Genomic DNA, 23177 nt, shown 5'->3' on the forward strand with positions numbered 1-23177 from the left:
CACACAGAGGTGGACAGCAGGTGGACAGATGGACGGGTAGTGGGCGCAGGGATGGGTGAGAAGGGGGAGGACCCTGTGTCTCCGGAGCAGTGGTGCCCATGGTCCTGAAGGGACAGCTCCCGGGCCCTCTCCGGGAGAAGCTGCAGCACCCACAGGCCAGCACAGGCCAGGTGCTTGGAGGCCAGCTGCCTGGCTGCCACCCAGAGTGGTTCTACCAAGGCCCAGTGTTGGGACAAGGTACAGGCTCAAGGAGGGGTGGGCACCTCATGCTCTCAGAGCCCCCAGGCAGCTGACATGCAGCCAGCCAGGCACATCCCTGAGTGCTGGGCTCTCCTGGTGTGGGCCTTCTGCCACTGGGACCTGCTGGCCCAGCTCCCACTCCTCCACCCTCAGCTCTCTGCTGGAGCCAGGTCATGGCCAGGCAGGGTCAGATGCTCAGTGTGTGGTGCGTGAACCCATTTCACAGCCTGGGAGGCTGAGGCTCAGGGCACCCACTGAGACAAGTGCCAGGTCCCCGTCAGGGCTGCACTCTCTGTGTGGATCCCAGCTACGGCTCCACCAGGCATGGGGCCATGGCTCTACACGTCTGGGTCTCCCTGCGGTCCCTTCTCCTGGTTTTCTCAGAGAGGGCAGCGAGGAGCCAGGCTGAGGGGGAGGGGACGCTGAGCGGAAGAGAGACTTGGCAGAGACCCCAGGTCTCTGTCAGCAGCATGTTCTCAGCCCCGTTTCTCCCACAGCGGCCAGTTCCTGACTGGGCAGGGGGCCGGGCGTGGGCAGGACCAGTACAGACCTCCCGTCTGATGGCCTGGGGATCACAGCAGAGGAAGGGGTGCTGGGAGGCCTCGGCCCCAGGCGGTGCCCCCCCTTTCTAACCGCTCCCCTGCAAGGGCCTCTGTTAGGCCCACGCTGCAGGTTCTGAGAGGGCTGGGCTGACCCCACAACTGCCTGCTGCTGCTCCTTGCTCCCACAAGGGCCCTTCTGCCCATGCCACAGGCCTCCTCCTGCCACTCGCAGTGCCTGACCTTGAGTTCCCAACATGCTTGGTGTCTGTCCTCCTGGAGCAGCCACATTTGCAGCAGAGTGCAGACCTTTGACAGCTGGCCCAGGGTGGAACGTGAGACCCTCGGGGTGCTGAGGCTGCCGATCTCAGAGATGTCACATCCCGCTGGGGACAGGCCCTGCACACAGGTGGTGGGGGTCCTGCGATGCCCAGGCCCGGCCACCCCTCTCCCAGGGAGGGAAGGTCAGGCAGCCTGCCCAGCAGGGGACTGCAAGCTCCTGGCCAGAGGGTCCGTGAGCGTCCATAGCCTGACATGCCCTTGCCAGCAGCTCAGAGTCCCTGGCTCTGCCCATGCTGACTGGGCAGCGCTGGGCCTCAGCGTCCTCAGCTGCAGCCCAGCACGTCAAGGTCCCTGTAGGGGGAGAGGATCTCCACCCTCCCCTGTCCTGCCCAGGGAGAGGCCCCAGCCCTGCCAGGAGCGAGGCCCCCATGAGGCTGGACAGCCAAGGGGCCCTGCCTCCCCCAACATCGCAGACTCCCTGTCCACACTGCCTCAGCATCTCGCAGATGTCCCCATCCACCTAAAGCCTGTGCCAGGAGAGGCAGCCGTAGGCACATACACCTGGGACATGGGCCTCACTTCCTGATCCTGTCCTTTCCAATACGGTGGGCGTGGGTCCCAGCTGCCTCCTAGGACCCTGTCCCCCACATCTCACGCCAGGCTGCTGTGCTGAGTGGCCAGGATGGGGAGGGTGCCGACAGGTGGATTCTGGAGTCAGCAGCAGGCACCCTCTTGGGACCAACCAGGGACTGAGAATGTCCCAGTGAGAGGTGAGGTCAGTGACCAGGTCAGGATCTGAATCCTGGCACCAGAGGCAGCCAGGCAGAGATGGGGCCATGGGAGGACAGAGTGAGCTGAGCTCTGTTGCCTGGAACTGGTCCACTGGCAGTCCTGACAGGTGCACATGGCCCAGGCCTCAGGCTAGACTCCTCGGTTGGCCTCACAGCCCTGTCTGCAGGGTCCTGGGTCCCAGCTGCAGCTGGGTAGCATCCAGGGGTGGAGTGACGGGCTCCTCATATCCATGTGGCCCTTGGCAACCTTGAGAGGCAAGGCAAAGGCAGGGGAGGCTTCAGGGTCTGAGCTGGGGGATGCAAATGGAAATGTGGGCCCATTGCCCACTGCTCTGCAGTTGGTAGCCCTCTGACTGCTAAACGTGCAGCCTGGAAGTTGTCATTCAAACTCTGACTTCCCGGGAGGCTTGGCAGCTGCAGCCATGCCATGGCCCAGGGAGTTCTTGTCTATGCATGGGCAGCTAGGCGTGGGAGGGCAAGATGTTACTGGACTCAAGCAGGACACCACTTCAGCAAGGAGTGCGGCTGTCACCTGCTTGAACCTGGCACTATGCTTGGGGGACAGGTCAGTACATCAGACTGCGGTATATGGGCCCGCCTAGGATCAGGCTGCCAGTGTGTGTGGGAGAGGCAGTACTTAGGCCTCCTGCAGGAGTGTGCCCTACATGTGGCACCAGGACTACACTTGTTGCTGAGGCTCTGGGGCTGTTGGTGAGCATGGTGGTTGGTGGTGGTAGAGACAGCAATGAAGGCTGTGGTAATGGTTGTTGGTAAGAATGGTACCTATGATGATTAATAATGCTGATGGAGACAGTAGTGCCATGGGGCAAAGTGCAATTGTATTAGAGTTTACGCTGATGTGTGGCATAGAGCAAAAAGTGTAGATTACTATGCTAATAATGCAGGATGGTGTGACCACCTTAGTGAGGCAGGGCGGTGTGATCACTTAGTGAGGCAGGGCGGTGTGATCACTTAGTGAGGCAGGGCGGTGTGATCACTTAGTGAGGCAGGGTGCTGTGATCACTTAGTGAGGCAGGGCAGTGTGATCACTTAGTGAGGCAGGGCGGTGTGATCACTTAGTGAGGCAGGGCGGTGTGATCACTTAGTGAGGCAGGGCGGTGTGATCACTTAGTGAGGCAGGGCGGTGTGATCACTTAGGAAGGGTGGTGTGATCGGTGTGATCACCTTAGTGAGGCAGGGCGGTGTGATCACTTAGGCAGGGTGGTGTGATCGGTGTGATCACCTTAGTGAGGCAGGGCAGTGTGATCACTTAGTGAGGCAGGGCGTGGTGTGATCACCTTGGTGACGCAGGGCAGTGTGATCACTTAGTGAGTCAGGGCGGTGTGATCACTTAGTGAGGCAGGGTGCTGTGATCACTTAGTGAGGCAGGGCAGTGTGATCACTTAGTGAGGCAGGGTGGTGTGATCACTTAGTGAGGCAGGGTGGTGTGATCGGTGTGATCACTTAGTGAGTCAGGGCAGTGTGATCACTTAGTGAGTCAGGGCAGTGTGATCACTTAGTGAGGTAGGGCGGTGTGATCGGTGTGATCACTTAGTGAGTCAGGGTGGTGTGATCACTTAGTGAGGCAGGGTGGTGTGATCTGTGTGATCACCTTAGTGAGGCAGGGCAGTGTGATCACTTAGTGAGGCAGGGCGGTGTGATCACTTAGTGAGTCAGGACCGTGTGATCACTTAGTGAGGCAGGGTGCTGTGATCACTTAGTGAGGCAGGGCAGTGTGATCACTTAGTGAGGCAGGGTGCTGTGATCACTTAGTGAGGCAGGGCGGTGTGATCACTTAGTGAGGCAGGGTGCTGTGATCACTTAGTGAGGCAGGGCAGTGTGATCACTTAGTGAGGCAGGGTGGTGTGATCACTTAGTGAGGCAGGGTGGTGTGATCGGTGTGATCACTTAGTCAGGGCAGTGTGATCACTTAGTGAGGTAGGGCGGTGTGATCGGTGTGATCACTTAGTGAGGCAGGGCGGTGTGATCACTTAGTGAGTCAGGACCGTGTGATCACTTAGTGAGGCAGGGTGGTGTGATCACTTAGTGAGGCAGGGTGCTGGTGATTTTGTAATAATGACTTGGTGGTGATTTTGAGGTGACTGCCATCTGAACAGTAGTGTTTGTGTTTGTGGCGACGCAGGCTCGGTGGGGTGCAGTGTGTGGTGTCGCAGCTCGGTGGGGTGCAGTGTGTGGTGATGCAGGCTGTGGGGTGAAGTGTGTGGTGATGCAGGCTGTGGGGTGCAGTGTGTGGTGTCGCAGGCTCGGTGGGGTGCAGTGTGTGGTGATGCAGGCTCGGTGGGGTGCAGTGTGTGGTGTCGCAGGCTCGGTGGGGTGCAGTGTGTGGTGTCGCAGGCTCGGTGGGGTGCAGTGTGTGGTGATGCAGGCCCGGTGGGGTGCAGTGTGTGGTGTTGCAGGCTCGGTGGGGTGCAGTGTGTGGTGTTGCAGGCTCGGTGGGGTGCAGTGTTTGTGGTGTCGCAGGCTGTGGGGTGCAGTGTGTGGTGATGCAGGCTCGGTGGGGTGCAGTGTGTGGTGACGCAGGCTCGGTGGGGTGCAGTGTGTGGTGATGCAGGCTCGGTGGGGTGCAGTGTGAGGTGATGCAGGCTCGGTGGGGTGCAGTGTGTGGTGTCGCAGGCTCGGTGGGGTGCAGTGTGTGGTGTCGCAGGCTCGGTGGGGTGCAGTGTGTGGTGTCGCAGGCTCGGTGGGGTGCAGTGTGAGGTGACGCAGGCTGTGGGGTGCAGTGTGTGGTGATGCAGGCTCGGTGGGGTGCAGTGTGTGGTGATGCAGGCTCGGTGGGGTGCAGTGTGTGGTGTTGCAGGCTCGGTGGGGTGCAGTGTGTGGTGATGCAGGCTGTGGGGTGCAGTGTGTGGTGTCGCAGGCTCGGTGGGGTGCAGTGTGTGGTGTCGCAGGCTCGGTGGGGTGCAGTGTGAGGTGACGCAGGCTGTGGGGTGCAGTGTGTGGTGATGCAGGCTCGGTGGGGTGCAGTGTGAGGTGATGCAGGCTCGGTGGGGTGCAGTGTGTGGTGTCGCAGGCTCGGTGGGGTGCAGTGTGTGGTGTCGCAGGCTCGGTGGGGTGCAGTGTGAGGTGACGCAGGCTGTGGGGTGCAGTGTGTGGTGTTGCAGGCTCGGTGGGGTGCAGTGTGTGGTGTTGCAGGCTCGGTGGGGTGCAGTGTGTGGTGATGCAGGCTGTGGGGTGCAGTGTGTGGTGATGCAGGCTCGGTGGGGTGCAGTGTGTGGTGATGCAGGCTCGGTGGGGTGCAGTGTGTGGTGTCGCAGGCTGTGGGGTGCAGTGTGTGGTGTCGCAGGCTCGGTGGGGTGCAGTGTGTGGTGTCGCAGGCTCGGTGGGGTGCAGTGTGAGGTGATGCAGGCTCGGTGGGGTGCAGTGTGTGGTGATGCAGGCTCGGTGGGGTGCAGTGTGTGGTGTCGCAGGCTCGGTGGGGTGCAGTGTGTGGTGATGCAGGCTCGGTGGGGTGCAGTGTGAGGTGATGCAGGCCCGGTGGGGTGCAGTGTGTGGTGTCGCAGGCTCGGTGGGGTGCAGTGTGTGGTGTCGCAGGCTGTGGGGTGCAGTGTGTGGTGACGCAGGCTCGGTGGGGTGCAGTGTGAGGTGATGCAGGCTCGGTGGGGTGCAGTGTGAGGTGACGCAGGCTGTGGGGTGCAGTGTGTGGTGATGCAGGCTGTGGGGTGCAGTGTGTGGTGATGCAGGCTGTGGGGTGCAGTGTGTGGTGATGCAGGCTCGGTGGGGTGCAGTGTGTGGTGTCGCAGGCTCGGTGGGGTGCAGTGTGTGGTGATGCAGGCCCGGTGGGGTGCAGTGTGTGGTGTTGCAGGCTCGGTGGGGTGCAGTGTGTGGTGTTGCAGGCTCGGTGGGGTGCAGTGTTTGTGGTGTCGCAGGCTGTGGGGTGCAGTGTGTGGTGATGCAGGCTCGGTGGAGTGCAGTGTGTGGTGACGCAGGCTGTGGGGTGCAGTGTGTGGTGTCGCAGGCTGTGGGGTGCAGTGTGTGGTGTCGCAGGCTCGGTGGGGTGCAGTGTGTGGTGTCGCAGGCTGTGGGGTGCAGTGTGAGGTGATGCAGGCTCGGTGGGGTGCAGTGTGTGGTGACGCAGGCTGTGGGGTGCAGTGTGTGGTGATGCAGGCTGTGGGGTGCAGTGTGTGGTGTCGCAGGCTCGGTGGGGTGCAGTGTGTGGTGATGCAGGCTCGGTGGGGTGCAGTGTGTGGTGTCGCAGGCTCGGTGGGGTGCAGTGTGTGGTGTCGCAGGCTCGGTGGGGTGCAGTGTGTGGTGATGCAGGCCTGGTGGGGTGCAGTATGAGGTGATGCAGGCTCGGTGGGGTGCAGTGTGAGGTGTCGCAGGCTCGGTGGGGTGCAGTGTGTGGTGATGCAGGCTCGGTGGGGTGCAGTGTGTGGTGACGCAGGCTCGGTGGGGTGCAGTGTGTGGTGACGCAGGCTCGGTGGGGTGCAGTGTGTGGTGATGCAGGCTCGGTGGGGTGCAGTGTGTGGTGTCGCAGGCTCGGTGGGGTGCAGTGTGAGGTGATGCAGGTTCGGTGGGGTGTAGTGTTTGTGGTGTCGCAGGCTGTGGGGTGCAGTGTGTGGTGTTGCAGGCTCGGTGGGGTGCAGTGTGTGGTGTTGCAGGCTCGGTGGGGTGCAGTGTGTGGTGATGCAGGCTCGGTGGGGTGCAGTGTGTGGTGATGCAGGCTCGGTGGGGTGTAGTGTTTGTGGTGTCGCAGGCTGTGGGGTGCAGTGTGAGGTGACGCAGGCTTGGTGGGGTGCAGTGTGAGGTGATGCAGGCTCGGTGGGGTGCAGTGTGAGGTGACGCAGGCTTGGTGGGGTGTAGTGTTTGTGGTGTCGCAGGCTGTGGGGTGCAGTGTCCGTGGGGTACTCTGCACGCTTGTGTGATTTGTGTGTGATGTTCTCTTGGGTCATGCAGGTAGTGACCTAATTTTTGAGTTGGGACACCACGAGGGTGCTAACATAACAGCTGTGAGGTGGTGTGCTGCTGGTTCCCAGTCCCCAGTCTGCTTGGGGTGTGCCTCAGAGCGTGACCTTCTCTGGGAGCGCACATGAGAGCCCATGTTGGACTCAGTCTGCACCCACTTCGCCACAGGCCTAAGCAGCCTGACCTTATCCTGAGCCTCCAGAACCATGAGCTAGGTAAGTCTCTCTCTGCGTGTCCCGTGTTCCGGCAGGGGCACGCCCTGCTGTCCCTGCGTGTCCCATGTTCCGGGTGAGCACACGTTGCCCTCTCCCTGCGTGTCCCGTGTTCCGGGTGAGCACGCCCTGCTGTCCCTGCGTGTCCCGTGTTCCGGGTGAGCACGCCCTGCTGTCCCTGCGTGTCCCGTGTTCCGGGTGAGCACACGTTGCCCTCTCCCTGCGTGTCCCGTGTTCCGGGTGAGCACGCCCTGCTGTCCCTGCGTGTCCCGTGTTCTGGGTGAGCACGCCCTGCTGTCCCTGCGTGTCCCATGTTCCACCAGGAGCACACGCTGGCTTGTGATGTTGTCGAGCACCTTGGTTCTGTCCTTGCTGGCAGTGACAGTTGTGACGCAGAGGCGTTGCTGGTATTGGAGTCTTGTGGTTCTGAGCTGTGATGGCGGTGGGGAGTTACAGTGCCGCTTGGACTACTGACTGTGTTACCGCTGTTGCCGCTGGTGGCCAGGGGAGTGGAGGCTGACATGGAGGCTGTGCTCACAGTTACATTGTCCCCAGCAGCTTCAGTTTCAAGGGGATTTGCAGCCCACCCTAGAATACCCCTTGTGGAAAGCAGACGACTCCCCAGGCCCCAAGTGTGGCAGACCACAGCAGGCAGGAGCTGGCCAAGATGACTGCAGGAGCAGAGAGAAGAGCTCCTGGGTCGGGGGTGCTCAGGCGAGGCTTGGAGGAGGTTGGGCTGCCGTGCGGGTGGGAGAGTCAGGGTCCGCAGGAGGAGCCGGGAAGTGCCTGGATCACAAGCTCCCATTTCCAGCTCAGAGCCAGGCCTGTGGCTAGAAGCCCTGGTTTTGTGCAGCTGGCGCCAGGCAGAGGGGAGGAGATTGGCATCTTGCTTCATGGGGAAATGAGAGTCCCCGGGGCCTTGGTCACACACCCGTGCTGCTGTGTGTGGCTCAGACGCAGTTCCTGGAGCCAGCTCCACAGGCACGGACACCAGGCCCAGGGAGCCGCAGGTCTGACCTAGAAGCTGCAACTCAGGGGTCCCAGGTAAGCCAGGTGTCTGGGCCCAACTCTGGATGGGCCTCAGGGACTGGGGTGCCCTTAAGGCCCCATGCCATGAGCCAGGTGAGCTGGAGTTGGGCAGGGCCAGCCTTGGGGATGCTGCCCCCAACTGTCTGCCCGACAAGAGCTGGGCACGTCCAGGAAGGTCAGGGGTACGAACACTTGGGGCCAGGAGTCCTGAAGGATGAGGTCAGGAGGGCACAGGGCCAGAGGGACGCCCCAAGAGCCAGGCCTATGTATGTGATGGGCTGAGGGACTGAGGGGGGCAGGACACGGGCAGGAGAGGGGTTGGATGCAACATTCAGGGACCATGGTACAAGCCGGAAGCTGAGCTACCTGGGCAGGTGTTCAGGGAGCGACCCGGTCTCGCTGGGCAGCCCCGAGGGACGGGGAGCTGTGGCATGCACCGGCTCAGGGCCGGTGGTGGGTGCCGGCAGAGGCTCAGAGGCCAGGCTAAGTGGCATGTGGCAGGGGGAGGCTCTGCGTCCCCGGCAGTGCCCAAGCTCTCCTGCTGAGGCACAGCGCCTCGTGTGGGAGGACACCCAGTGAGTCATTCACACTGGAGTGTGAATTAGCCCATCAACTCCCAGGAGACCCCCCCAGCTGCAGTCCGGTAATAGCAGCTGCCTGGTGAGCTGGCCGAGGCATCGGTGCAGCAGCCCTGGCTGCATGGGCGGGCGGGCACCTGTTGTGGCCCCTGCTTCATTGTCCCCAGATGTCCCGTGAGCACACAGGCCTCTGTCGTCCCCCTAAACAGGGATGGGATAAGCATTTGTCCACCACACGGGCCAAGATCTGGGGTGTCCAGGAGGGTGGGTGCGTTAGCAGGGGGCTGGAGGCTCGAGGCTACTTACGATGACGGGTTATTCACATCTGTGACAAAGTGGAAACAGAGATCTTCTGCCGGTCCACTCCCGGAATGCCCCTGCCCCAGTGGATGGGTCGGGCCACACAGCAGTCGCACACACACAGGGACAAGTGTCCTAACCCCGTAAGCTGCCACTGCTGCCTTGCAGCCTTGAATCCCGGCTCCCTGATAGAGGACGTTGGCCACATGCCTGCCCTCAGGGAAGCCTGACCCGAGTCCAGGGTGGACGTGTCAGTCACCTGACCTTAGGCTGCGGGCGGGGGCTGGGAGCCAGGAGCCAGTGGCCGTGGCAGCCCAGCGGGGATGGTGGTTGGTCTGGCAGGGTGGCCATGGTGGGTGAGAAGCAGCCCCAGTTCTGGTGGCCAGCTGTTGTAAGGAGGCGGAGGTTGGGGAGCATACTGCAGGAGGAGCCTGCGCCCCTTGTTCCACAGTGCACCGTGCCAGGGTGTTGTCTGGCCACGTTGCCATGGCTGCTGCCATGCCAGGCTGTGCACGTGTGTGTATGTGCGTGCAAGTGCTAGGTCCAGCAGCTGGGCACTTCGGAGGCGTGGGCAGCAGGCAGGAAGTGGCCTTTGCCTGGGATGGCCTGAGCCAGGTGAGCTAGATCCTGTGGCAGGGAGCACCAGTGACCTGAAGGGTAGAGGCAGTGGCTTGATGTGTCCCAGGCTGCCCTCCCCGCAGGCAGCGAGGGCCCAGGTATTGACTGTGTCTTGAAGCTGAGACAGCATGCAGCCCACAGCCCTCTCACACCTGTGGACGTGCGGATGCATGGCCCATGTCGGCCACTGCGCAGGAAAACTTTCAGATTTGGGAAAGGACTTGCAAATGCTGCGTATTGGGGTGCAGGCTTTGTTGGAAGGAGAAAAGGGGGTCCTGGCCTTCTGGGGGCACAAGGCCTCCAGCTGGCCCTGTCTGACGCTGCTGTGCTGCTGTGCACAGGTGGCAGCCGCGGGGTCAGCTGCGCTCTGCAGGCTGTGTCGCAGGCCCTGGGGGCAGGGCACCAGCCACGGGAAGGGAAAGTAGGCCCTGCTGCCTGGCTGCCTGCTGCGTGGCCTCGGGCGGCTGCCTGGTCCAGTCCACGTGGCCGGCCTGAGCAGAGCAGAATGGCCAGGAAGGAAGCGGCTGCTGTGGGGCGCGGGGGGGGGGGGGGCTGACCCACTGCTGGCCTGCTGAAGGCACTCCAGAGCGGGGTAGGGGGAAGGGGGGCGTAGCAGGCTCTGCTGCTTCACCCCTGCCCCGGGCCTGGCTGGCTCTCTGGAGGAGGGCAGCTGCTGCTGTGTTGCCCCAGCTGCAGGAGCAGCCCTGGCCCCTCCTCTCTGCAGGCAGCCCCTGCCCTTCCCCAAGGGCTCCGAGCACGCACCTGCCAGGCTGGTTCCATGGCCCAGGCCTCAGGGGCTGTCCACTCTGAGCCCACCGAGCACCCCTCAGGCAGGTGGCTTGGCACGGTTTCAGGTGTGAGGAGTAGGGCTGGGCTGGGCACCTGACCCCAGCTGGCAGGAGCCACACACAGGCTGGCGTTCGGCAGGGGACCTGCAGGTGCTGTGAGGGCTACTGGCTGGGTGGTGTCAGGCAGGATTGAGGGGCTTCTGCCCTAGGAAGTGTATGCGGGGAGTAGGGGGCAGGGGTGCAGGCAGAGGGGCAAGCCGTTGGGATCCATGCCAGTGTCCTCCACAGCCCCTCCACCTGCCCTGATTTCAAAGACACAGGCTGGGGACTGGAGGCTGGACCTTGGTCTGCCCTGCACTGGGGATGCAGGCAGCTAGGGGTGGGGGCGGTATTCAGGTGGCCCTGGGGACCCCCCATTGTGCCAATACTGGCTCCTGGAGCACGTGGCCCAAGGTTCGGAGCTCTGCACCACACACCCCTGTACTCACTGCTCGCCCTTGTGCTCAGGTTCTTTGGAAGGGCCCTAGGATTGCGGGGTAGGGCAGGACCGCAGCGCCCCAGCGCCCCAGCTGCCTCCTGCCTCAGCCCTTGAGCGGGAGCCTCAGTAGGAGGGAGTCCTTGTCCCAGGGGAGGGGGAAAGCTGGCGCTCAGGAATTCTCAGGGTTCCTTCCCCTGACCCCCCATGCCCTGGGACCTGCATCTCAGCAGGGAAGCTGTGGCTAGCACAGCCAGGCCCAGGGCCAGGCCTTGCATCAGCAGGGAGCCCCCCAACCCCTCCTCTCCACTGTCCCCATTCCAGAGACTGAAAGAAGGCATGGAGGTGGGTAGCCCTGCAGCTCCTAAAACCTAGACGTCTGATCAGAGGCTGTGGGGGTGCTGCCTCCCACAGTCCTGGGGGAGGAGGGCAGGGACTGTGCAAAGCACCTATGCGTGTGTCGTGGTGGGTGGCCTGTCCGCCAGGTTGGCTGCCTGGGTCGCGGCTTGTGTTCCCAGCGAAGGAAGGGGCATGCGTGTGGGTACTGCAGACCTCCCGGCCGGCAGGCAGGCCTGCCCCAGGGCCGGCCGCAGGGGCACACTTGGAAGTTTCTGGACAAGGGGTGGGGGGGGGGCGGTGGTCAAGGTGCGCTCCCCTTGGGCCTGCAGGAGGGGCCGCGGTTCGGCAGAGCAGAGGGAAGTTTTGCAGCCACCCGCAGCCTCCTCCACTCGGGGGAGGTCTCGGCTGTCCCCTTGTGTGCTGGGAGCGGTGAGCCTGGGGGGAGGTGAGTGTGCGGAACCGAGTCCAAGGTCACCAGTTCCAGCCAGTGCCCAGAGCTGTGGAGCGGCGGGCTCTCCAGCCCGCCCCGCGCCCCCAGACCGGGGCGCACACGCAGGGTCCCTGGCCTTCCTGGTCCACGTGCGCCCACACGTCCACCCCCGCCCCGGGCACTGCCCTCCTCCTCTCTCCGGGACGACCCCTCAGCTCCCTGCGAGGGTGGGGCGAGGGCGCGGGACCGCGGGGAGCGGGGCGGCGGCCGTGGACGGGAGCCGGGCACGGGGCCAGCGCCCCCCGCCCCTCCCCCGCTCCCCGCCCCGCGCTCCCGCGGGCGGCTCTCGGCGGCTCCGGCGCGCGGCGGGGCGGGCACAGAGCGCGGCCATGGGCGCCCGGGCGGCCGGGCCTGGCGGCACCACCGGCGGCGGCGGCGGGCAGGCGGGCGCGCGGCTGCGGGCTCAGGTGCAGGTGCGGGGATGCGGTCGGGGCGCGGCGGGGGCCCGGGCGGGCGCCGCTCGGGGGACCCGGGCCGCCCGCGCCCCCGCTGACGCTGCCGCCTGTCTCCCCCGTGTCCTGCCCGCCCCCAGACCCTCCTCCTCCGCCCCCCCGCAGCTCGGGCTCTGGTCGTGGCGCGGCTGCCGCACGGTGCCTCTCGACGCCCTCCGGACGCGCTGCCTGTGTGACCGGCTCTCCACCTTCGCCATCTTAGCCCAGCTCAGCGCTGACGCGGTGAGACCCCGGCGGGACGCGCGGGGGAGGGGTGCGCCGAGCGTTCCTGGGCAGGAGGGCCACGCGCCACGGGCCCCGGGGGCAGTGGCCCTGGATCGGTGGGGCTGGGGTGGCCGAGGGAGGGATGGCCTTTGCACCCGCAGCCTCCCTTGGCCTGGACAGCGCCTGGGGCCTCTGGCGAAGGTGGGTGGCCGCGTGGAGTTAGGGACCCAGAGGAAGTGAGTGATGGATTGGGGTTGTGTTTCAGAGAGCTCGGGTCTCCAGGGGAACGAGGCTGGCCCGTGGGACCCTTCAGGGCCTGGCACCCTCCTGCGACCCTTCTCTCGGTCACCTCGGCTGAGGGAGGAGGAGGTCCCAGTCCCAGGGGTCCTGTCCAGGGGACAGGAGACAGCAGCAGTGGCCCCAGGCAGCGCGCTGGGGGTGGCAGAGGCTGCTGGGCCTGGCCCAAGTTCCCAGGCAGGCCCCCTCAACTCCAGAGCTTCCTTTTTGTTTCTGGGATTCTTGTGGGGGCTGTGAGTTTCTATGGCAACAGCCTCAGGGGGGCCAGCCTCGCTGCCGGGGCCCTGGGTGCTGGGCTCCCTCCCCGCCCACGCTGGCTGTGCTGCACCCACTGGCCCCAGGAAAGCTGGAGCATCCTCCACACTGGGTCCACCCATGGCGTGGGGCAGGGGTCCAGCCCAGCCCAGCAGTGGCCAGTTGAAGGCCTGACCGGGGAGGAGACTCGGTCCCCTGGGCATGCGGGGCAGCCAGGCTTGTCTCTCGAAGCACGGGTTCCCTGTGGAAGATGATGCCAGTACTCTGAGAACATTCCAGAACAGGACCCCTTTATCCCATGGAGCATGGGGAGGGCTGCCTTGCCGTCGGCCAGGGTCTCTGCAGTGTCAGGTCACCGACTGGGGGGGAAGCTGGCTGTGGATAGGGGTCCGAGACGGTGCATCTGGGCTGGACAGGGGTCAGGGTGCCCTCCCGTCAGACACCCCTCGGGCTGTGTGCTGGCCCTGAGGGCTCCCTAAAGGAGGAGGCAGTGTTCCTAACATCCAGCAGCCAGCTCCGTGGGCACAGCCTCCCACTGGGGTGTGGAGGGGACCATAGGGGTGCTATCATACTGCCCCTAGCCCAGGGGATCGTGAGAGACCCAGGCAAGAGTCTGGCCCGGGCTGCCTTCCCCGTCAGCTGGGCCTGTGGGCAGCTGTGGCATGGCTCCCTCCGGGGTGCATGGCTCTGCTGGTGGACCTCCCACAGGGAGCCACTGCCATGCTGGCTGTGGCCCGTGAGCGCCTGGGGCTTGAATGCCCTCAAGGGCCTGGGCTCTGGTTGTCTCCATGATGTGTGCGGTGAGGTGGCCTGAAGTGTGCTCCAGGCCGGGCTGGGGCAGAGGTGCCAGGACAGGTTGGCGGTGGGGCCCTAGGAGCATGCCAAGGGGGATAGAGGCACATCGGGTCCAGGCGCTGGCCCGTGGGCCTGGGCAGGGCCAATGTAGCCTAGCTGGGGCTAGCCAAACCAGCTGGGTGGAGAAGGGAGCAGGAGCTGGGGTAATGGGCTGAGCCTGGCAGGCTCTTGGGGGCCGTGGGAGCAGGGAGTGGGTGGTCAGGGGCTCCAGCAGAGTAGGGCCCGGGCCAGGTGCGGCCTGCGGGTGGCTGTGGCTGGGAAAGTTGAGTAATCCGGTGAGTCACACCTGCGGGGGCGCCCCGTCGCCTGCCTTGGGCCGTGGGTGGTTGCACGAGGCCCTGTGCTTCAGGCACTGGCCACAGCCTGGAGCAGAGTGAGTGGTTGTGCAGGTCCCCAAGTGCTGCAGGACCAGGGGTCAGCAGTCAGTGCGGGACCTAGAGACCAATCCTCGGCGTGTGGCGTGGGCCCAGCTTGAGCCTGTGACTGGTTCAGGGTCCAAAACTTAGTACTGTACAGCCGGAGCCTTGGTGGGGAGCGAGGTGTGTGAGACGGGGCTGGCGGGAGTGGGCGATACACGAGGGAGGCCATGCATGGGTCTGGGGCCCTGGTTAGGGAAGGAGCAGGGGGCAAGGATGGTTTCAGGTTTGGGTGTGTAGGGAGGAGCTTTGGGGGGCATCCTGGGCCCTGGGGCTGAGCTCCACCCTCTGTCCTGCCTCCCGGCCACACCCAGCAAAACCTGCTGGCTGGGGCTGTCAACTGGGTGACTGATGAGCCGGGCGGGGGAGGAGCACCAGGCAGGCCGGCAGGTGGGTGAGTGGCTGCCTCCAGCTCCGCCAGGCCTAATGAGAGCAGACGGAGGCAGATGGCCACAGAGGTCGGGCAAGGCTTGCCCTGGGACAGACGCAAGCCACTCGACTGGGCCATCCATGACCTGTGAGGATGTCCCTTCTGCCCTGTCCCCAGCCCCAGCCCTACCCTCTGTGCAGAGGCAGGAGGCTCCAGTGTTCCCTATGGGGCTGGCCATACCCTTCATCCTTCATCTTTTATGGAGTGGAGTAAGACCCCTGGCTCATGCTCCGAGTCTCCCATGGGGCTCAGCGGCATGGGGCTACCCCAGGGGTCTGCCTGGAGGCTGTGACTTGTAAGCTGAGCCTGGTGAGGTCGGAGCCAAACTGCCTGGTGTCAGAGAAGGCACAGCCTCAGCCTGGGTGCCCAGTCTGGTATGTCTGGGCCAGTGTGCACCTCAGGAAGCCCTAGGTCTGTGAGCCTGTGACGTGTGTGGTCTGTGGCTCGGGTCTTATCGGACGTGGAGGAGACAGGGTGGGAGGCTGGAAATGCTGGACAGCCTGCGAGGTCCTCCATGGCTCCTTGGGTGCTGCAGGGTCCTCACTGGCCAGGCAGCCGGTGGGGGTGGGGAAGGGGCAGTTGGATCACCCAGAGTCTCCAGGATGCTCCTGGCATCTCAGATAGAGTATGGTGGGACCAGCCTGGGTCTTCTGGGATGGAACGGGATGGGAGGCAAGCTGAGCTGGGGACAGTAACCAGGGACCCCACCCCTGGTGGACAGGGGCACATCTGAGAGGGTCGGACGTGTCCTTAGGAGCAGGGGGTGAGAGGCAGGTTCAGTGGGCACTGGCACAAAGCCCAGGGCAGGGCAGGGAGTTGTCTCAATGGTCTTCTAACCCTCAGGTGCCAGTGGCAGGCCCCCACAGAGGTGCTGGAAAGGGGGATCCCAGTGGTCTGGGATGTTGAGAGCCTCCCCTCTGTGGGGGTCACTGACACCTGTGCTTGGCAGGAGCCAGGCCCAGGGCACTGTGCTGACCGCACCTCTCTCCCGCACCCAGAACATGGAGAAGGCGGCAGGGCCTTCTGTGACACTTGTCGTGGGCTGTGGCGTTTCCTCTCTCACCTTGCTCCTCTTGGTCATCATCTACGTGTCTGTGTGGAGGTGGGTACCTGCACTGCTGGCCCACGGGCCGCCCCACGGGCTGTGTGGAGGTGGGTACCTGCACTGCTGGCCCACGGGCCGCCCCACGGGCTGTGTGGAGGTGGGTGCCTGCACTGCTACCCCAGGCCACCCCACGGGCTGTGTGGAGGTGGGTGTCTGCACTGCCACCCCGGGCCGCCCCACGGGCTGTGTGCAGGTGGGTGCCTGCACTGCTGGCCCGGGCCGCCCCACGGGCTGTGTGCAGGTGGGTGCCTGCACTGCTGGCCCACGGGCTGCCCCACGGGCTGCCCCACGGGCTGTGTGCAGGTGGGTGCCTGCGCTGCCACCCTGTGCCACCCCATGGGCTGTGTGCAGGTGGGTGCCTGCACTGCCACCCCGGGCCACCCCACGGGCTGTGTGGAGGTGGGTGCCCGCGCTGCCACCCTGGACTACCCCACATGGCTCAGAGTCTGTGCACGGCAGCCAGCCTGTTCTGCAAAGCACCCCACTTCCTTCTGCCTCCACCCCACTCACGTAGCCAGCACCTGCCACAGGCCCCTAAGCCTCCCTCGTGTGTCTGCGCATAGGCTGGGGCACAGCTCCCTCTCCCCGCCCACCCTCTGCTCACGTGGCACCAGTGCAGGTGCCCTCAGCCTAGGCAGAGGGATTCCTAGCCGGGTGTGAGGGATGCCTAGCCAGGGTGCTAGGAACCCTGTGCCCACCTGCCTGCCTACCCCCTGATTCCAGCCCCATTGGAGAGGAGCCAGGATCAGGGTGGGTGGGCCCAAGGTCACTGCCCAGGAGCTAAGCTGGGACTCCCAGCATGTTCTGAGAACGTGTGGCTGCCGCGCCTGGCTGCTTGGGTGCCCACAGACAGCCCTGTGGCAGCTGACAGTCAGAACTGACGGCCCAGCCACTGCCTGGCACGGCAGCCGGAGGTTGATGGGAGAAAGGGAGGGAGAGTGGGCACAGCAGGCACCCTCCACTCTCCTGCCCAAGGACACAGCATGCCTGGTGCTGTCCACGTAGGGATCCAAGGGGCCCTGGCGTTATCCCCACCCCCACCCCCAGAGCCAATACCCTGTGGAGGACCTGAGTCCTCACATATCTGGGGCCTGTAATGTGGAGACTCTGAATCCCAGCTCAGCTGCATTAGCTCAGCCTGGTTAGCTCAGCCCTGTGTTGTTTTCTGTCCCAAGGGACAGTGACAGTGGTGATGACGATGGTGGTGATGATGGTCATGAAGGTGATGGTGATGATGGTGGTGATGATGATGGTGATGGTGATATGGTGACGGTGGTGATGGTGGTGATGATGGTGATGAAGGTGATGGTAATGATGATGGTGATGGTGATAGTGGTGATGGTGGTGATGGTGGATGATGGTGATGATGGTGATGGTGGATGATGGTGATGGTGATGGTGATGGTGGATGATGGTGATGATGATGGCGATGGTGGATGATGGTGATGGTGGATGATGGTGATGGTGATGATGGTGATGATGATGGTGATGGTGGATGATGGTGATGATGGTATGGTGATGGCGATGGTGGATGATGGTGATGGTGGATGATGGTGATGATGATGGTGGTGATGGTGATGGTGGTGATGATGATGGTGATGATGGTGATGATGGTGATGATGGTGATGATGATGGTGATGGTGGATGATGGTGATGATGGTGATGATGGTGGTGATGATGATGGTGGTGATGGCGATGGTGGATGATGGTGATGGTGGATGATGGTGATGATGGTGATGATGATGGTGATGAAGGTGATGGTGATGATGGTGATGGTGGATGATGGTGATGGTGATGATGGTGATGATGGTGATGGTGGATGATGGTGATGGTGATGATGGTGGATGATGGTGATGATGATGGTGATGATGGTGATGGTGGTGATGGTGATGGTGGATGATGGTGATGATGGTGATGATGGTGGTGATGATAATGGTGGTGATGGCGATGGTGATGATGATGATGATGGCGATGGTGGATGATGGTGATGGTGGATGATGGTGATGATGGTGATGGATGATGGTGATGGTGATGATGGTGATGGTGATGATGATGGTGATGGTGGATGATGGTGATGATGGTGATGATGATGGTGATGGTGGTGATGGTGATGAAGGTGATGGTGATAATGGTGATGGTGGTGATGATGGTGGTGGTGGTGATACGGTGATGGTGATGATGGTGATGAAGGTGATGGTGATGATGGTGATGGTGATGATGGTGATGATGGTGGTGATGGTGATGATGATGGTGATGGTGATGATGGTGATGGTGATGATGGTGATGATGGTGATGAAGGTGATGGTGATGATGTTGGTGATGGTGGTGATGGTGATGGTGATGATGGTGATGAAGGTGATAGTGATAGTGATGGCTGTGCTGGTCATGCAGTGGCTGCTGGGAAGTGTGGGACCTGTCCTGGTGTCGGATGACTTGGGTCTCTGTGGAGGTGAGGCTCTGCTGGCGCTGACCCAGGCTTGCCTGTCCCACAGGTACATTCGCTCGGAGCGGTCCGTCATCCTCATCAACTTCTGCCTGTCCATCATCTCTTCCAACGCCCTCATCCTCATCGGGCAGACCCAGACCCGCAACAAGGTAAGCACTGCTCCCCACTGGGTGCGGGAGGGTGCAGGCGCTCGGAGGCTGCCCTGGGTGGCTCAAGCCCCTTGTCTGGCCCACCCTAGGGGCAAGGAGGCAGCCAGGGCTGCCACTGGGTGGGAATTCAACCATTGGGCCTGCACACAGCAGGTACCTGTGGCCAGCTCTTCCTGTGGTGGCTAACCTTGACCCTGGGTGGCAGTGGAGCTCATTGGTCAGTCCACATTCTCTCCCACGGACACTGCAGTCCTAGTCCTGGAAGGCAGGCAGAAAGGATGGCAGCAAGACACACAGGGCCTGGCCATGTATGGGGACAGGAGTTCATGGCTGTCCTGAGACCTGCTGTGTGTCCCTGGGGTGCCCCTGTCGGCCTTGGGATCATTCCTCCTATGGGATGGCCTGGGGTTCTGGAGTGGACACTGGGATGTGTCTATGGCAGGTGGCCGAGGATAGATCCTGGCAGCCTGTGGGCAGGAAGATTGGGGGGATGGAGTGGGGTGGGCATGCGCCCCCAGCCCACACTGCCACCGTCCGCTGCCCACCCAGGTGATGTGCACGCTGGTGGCGGCCTTCCTGCACTTCTTCTTCTTGTCGTCCTTCTGCTGGGTGCTCACCGAGGCCTGGCAGTCCTACATGGCCGTCACTGGCCGTCTCCGGAACCGGCTCATTCGCAAGCGCTTCCTCTGCCTTGGCTGGGGTGAGCTGTGTGTGCACACGGAGGTGCTGGGCTGTGGCGGGCGGGTGGGTGCTGTCCCTGCTTTCACAGCTGTGCCTGTCCCTCCCACACCTTCCCGCAGAGTATGCCGGGTCAATCATGGCCAGCTGCCCTGCCCCCGGCCTCTTGAGCTGTGTATTCAGCCCTGGGGTCCACTTCTGCATCCTGCACCTTGGGTGGTGGCCAGCGGTGACTCAGGGAGTCAGTCTCCTGCCATCTCCGTGGGCTCCTGGCTTTGGTCTGGGCCATTGCTGATGTCAGGGCAGTGGACAGTGAAAGGGAGGTTTCTGTCTCTGATTTGGAGTAAGACATGCACACAAGCAGGTGACCTTGACATGAATGTGTAAGTGATCTTAAGGAGGGCAGCGCCTGGTCAGTGTGAAGGTCAAGGCTTGCTGTCCCTTCGCATGTCGGCGGCCCTGGTCATGGTCCCCCACCCCCTGCAGTGACACCTTCTGTCCCATGCTTTTGCAGGGCTCCCTGCGCTGGTCGTGGCCATTTCTGTGGGGTTCACCAAGGCCAAGGGGTACAGCACCGTGAGCTAGTGAGTCGTTGGGGGAGGGAGCTTGTGTCACCCTGGGCGGGACTGAGCGGGAACTCTGGGCCCAGCAGATGCATGCCCACAGGGAGCCCTCGGGCAGGCCCATTTCGCAGATGAACTCCCTGAGGCCAAGAAAGATCAGGAAGGCTGGGTCCTGGGGGATCTGGGTGGGGCAGGTGGAGGCAAGGGTCCTGGCAGGAACCGAACGTGGGGATCGAGCACCCAGCAGTGGGGGCGAGCGCTCAGGGCAGATGCAAGAGCAGCCTCCCAGAAGAGGGAGGAGGCGAGGACTGTGCAAGGTGCTCCCGGGGACAGAGTGAGCACGGGGAGGGGTCCCCTGCCAGGCCAGGAGCTCCTGGGGTGCCCTAGCAGCAGCAGGCAGGGCCTCTGCGAGCAATGCTGACCCCATGTCCTCCGCAGCTGCTGGCTGTCCCTGGAGGGAGGACTGCTCTACGCCTTCGTGGGACCGGCCGCAGCCGTGGTGCTGGTACCAACCTTCCCACATTGGGGTGTCCCAGCTATGCCCTCAGGGCTGCCTGCCACAAGGTGGGGGCGGGCAGGCTCTGCAGTCCCTTGCTGACCTTCCTGTCAGTTTGGAGGGAACAACAGCTTGACAGCAACCCCAGGACATCAGCGGGCACGGCTGCTGCACCTGCCAGGAAACCTGCAGACTGGGGGACCACTATGGGGGTGCACGGGTGGCTGACAGTCGAAGCGCACTGCGAGTCCTCCGCACAGCAGAGCTCAGGGACCCACAGGGACCTTCCTACCTGCTCCTGGGCTGAGCTTCGCAGCACGTCCCCTGGGCACGTGCAGGCAGGGCTCTTCCCTCAGCGCCTGTCCGCAGGGCTGCACCCCCGTTGGTTTGGGTCCTGGCGGAGTGTCACCAGGCAGCAAGATGCTCAGGGCCCCATCCCTAGATTAGTGGGGCACCACAGTGGCACACCTGGAAGCAGCCAGTGGGGGCCACCCTCTCTGGCAGGGCAGGGCTTGCTGGGAGCACCTGGGACTGGGGAGGAAGCGTGGAAGTGAGGAGCCCCAACTCACTGGCCCCTCACCCAGTGCCTGTGGTGGGAGGTGAGCGCTGTCCTCTCCGCTCTTGCTTTCCTGCAGTAGCCACTGCAGAAGCACTCCCGGGGGGCTCCCCCACCTCAGTCAGGCCTCAGAGGGGGTGGTGTCTGTTCCAGAACATTCTCTTTGGGAAGCCCAGGGCTGTGGAGCCGTCAGCTGCCTCTCTGTACCCCCAGCCTTGAGCTGCAGAGGGGTACCTGAGGCCAGCTGGGGCTGGGGACAGGAACTGGAACTCCCCACCCGGCAGACAGGGCACCCCCAGGGTGGGGGTCCTGTGCTGGCTGCTGTGGCTGGGCTACGGAGGGAATTAGGCAGTGCAATGCAAGCAGCTTGCCTGCTAGGGTGAGCCGTGCAGGCGGACCCCAGGCAGAGCCGGGACACGTTGGTAGGGCTGTTCTTGCCTACCACGAGGTGGGAGATGGAAGGAGCAGGGATGGTGAGGGGCGGGACAGGGGGCGTGTAGTCAGTGGGGCTCAGCTGTAGTCTGGCCTGCCCAGGTGTGGGGCCCGGGAGGTTGAGGGGCCGTTGGGTGGGCCCCACAGCCGCCTGTCTACCCGGCAGGTCAACATGGTGATTGGGATCCTGGTGTTCAACAAGCTTGTGTCCAAAGATGGCATCACCGACAAGAAGCTGAAAGAGCGGGCAGGGTAGGGCCTGGTGCCGCTGCGGCTCCTCCCCGTCCCGGCTCCCAGGGTGCCCCTGCCTAGCCCAGCACACTCTCAGGAGTCATGGGACCGGATGCTCTGGGAGACGCTGCTTCTGCTGGCTCCCCAGGGAGGTGGGAGGGGATGTGGGGCCAAGAGGCACGGTCTGCCCCTCCCCACTGGAGTCTTGCCATGTGACCCCATCTATGTGGGTCCCGGAGTGACCCCTGTCCTGGGACATTTGTGGTGGGAAGGGAGCTGGCAAGGTGTGGGGCCCACAAGGATGGGTGCTGGGGTGGGGGCTGACCCTGGTGCTCCGAGCATGCCTGCCTCACCTTCCCCCTGCCCGCTGCTCCATCTGTGTCCCGCGTGGGCCCCGCCCCCTCCCCTCTGTGCCAGTCTTGCTTGGTCATGGTCCCTGCCTTTCTGTCTGTCACTGTCTCTCTCTCGGCCCAGCACTTCCTGCTCTGCCAGGGCACCAGCTGGCCTGGCCGGGGCATCCTTATGTGGGGTCATGAGCCTGGTGCAATCTGTGGAGTGGGGAGCCCCTCCCAGGAGCCCCGCCTCTAGCAGGTGATCTAGCACACGGGATCACGCATCCACCGCAGTCCCGCCTGTGCCAGTGAGGCAGGGTCCATCTCTAGATTCCCCAAGGTCTAGGAAGTGGGTTGCTGGGACTGGGGCTCCCCAGTGCACCCATGGGTGCGCGGGCACAGGCACAGTGCACATGGTATAAACAGGAGTGAACACACAGCATGCAGGGTGCATGAACAGTGCCAGGGTACTGAGCACATGAGGGCACACAGAACACAAACATGGGTGGGGCAGACAGACACAGCACACAAGTGTATGTGGACACCGCAGGCGGGGGCACCCCATGTGCACCCAGGTATACGTGGGCGTCGACTCACAGGGTCAGTGGCATATGGTATAAAGCTGGGTGCGCACACACACACACATCTATTGCTGGGTGGCCACTGGCCAGTCCTGCCCCCACACAGGAGGGCTCATTTGGCCCACTTCCTTGCTGGTGCCCAGTGCCATGCCTGACCGGCAGGCTGAGCAGATCCCAGGGCAAGGAGTGTGCACTTGGCCGTTTCCAGAGCTGGGACCGTGAACATGGACATACTGACCTGGCACTGTCTGCCACCTCTGTGCCACCCCCTGATATCTGGCCTGGCTCCTGTAGGTGCAGGTGTGTGCTGGGCTTTGCCCCCCAGGCTCTGCTTCTGTTTCAGGATTTGAACTTCACTTGCAGTCAGCTCCTCGGGTGCAGAGTCCTCCCCGCCACCTCCAACACCGCCAGTAACGCCATGTTAGTTCCCTGCCGCCATGGCCGGCTCCGTGGCCCCCCACTATCTCGCATTCTGCCTCTTCTTGATTTCCCCTCTCATCTCTTCCATGTCTGCCTCTGCCCAGTGCCGCCCCAGGCACCTGCCCTGCCCCAGGAGGGGGCCCTGGGCAGCGCGTGGGGAGTGGGACAGGGGCTGTGGCTCTGCTTCTGGACACTTCTGAATGGTTCTGGAGTCTTCCTCAGCTCCACCTCGAGCTGCGGGGGTTGGCCCAGGGGCCAGGGAGGGGTGAGGTCGGGTGGGGCCTGCTGGCCCCAGGGAAGGTGTGGCTTCCCTGTGTCTACACCTGACTGCATGGGTGTGGGTGTGACCACAGCTATGAACATGTGTGTCTGAGTGTACATGTGATGTGTGTGAGTGTATGAAAGGATAGCATGTGTGTGGTTCATGCCTGCAGGTGGTCACATTGATGAACATGTGTCTGCATCTGTGAGTGAGCACAGGTGAGCGTGTGTGTGTGTGACTGAATGGGTGAGCCTGTGTGTGTGACTGCACAGCTGAGACTGTGTGTGTGACTGAACATGTGAGCCTGTGTGTGTGTGTGTGACTGCACGGCTGAGCCTGTGTGTGTGTATGTGTGTCTGCATGGCTGAGCCTGTGTGTGTGTGTGTGTGTATGTGTGTGTGTGTCTGCATGGCT

General features: G+C 63.2%; 1 protein-coding gene across 3 annotated transcripts in view; it reads left to right on the forward strand.

Moving 5' to 3' along the window:
- Window positions 1-23177, forward strand: part of ADGRB1 (adhesion G protein-coupled receptor B1) — a 47496-nt gene that overhangs the window by 17587 nt on the left and 6732 nt on the right. For 2 of the 3 annotated variants that reach the window (XM_040988534.1, XM_040988535.1), the window contains exons 17-23: window positions 12137-12278; window positions 15512-15615; window positions 18110-18212; window positions 18762-18912; window positions 19405-19474; window positions 19892-19958; window positions 21104-21189. In XM_040988534.1, the coding sequence (XP_040844468.1) occupies window positions 12137-12278; window positions 15512-15615; window positions 18110-18212; window positions 18762-18912; window positions 19405-19474; window positions 19892-19958; window positions 21104-21189 (723 nt within the window). The remainder of the gene's footprint in view (window positions 1-12136; window positions 12279-15511; window positions 15616-18109; window positions 18213-18761; window positions 18913-19404; window positions 19475-19891; window positions 19959-21103; window positions 21190-23177) is intronic. The other variant, XM_040988536.1, reaches the window with a different exon arrangement.

The sequence above is a fragment of the Ochotona curzoniae genome, unplaced genomic scaffold, assembly GCF_017591425.1.
Source record: "Ochotona curzoniae isolate NIBS_2020 unplaced genomic scaffold, NIBS_Ocur_1.0 contig_4917, whole genome shotgun sequence".
Lineage (NCBI taxonomy): Eukaryota > Metazoa > Chordata > Mammalia > Lagomorpha > Ochotonidae > Ochotona > Ochotona curzoniae.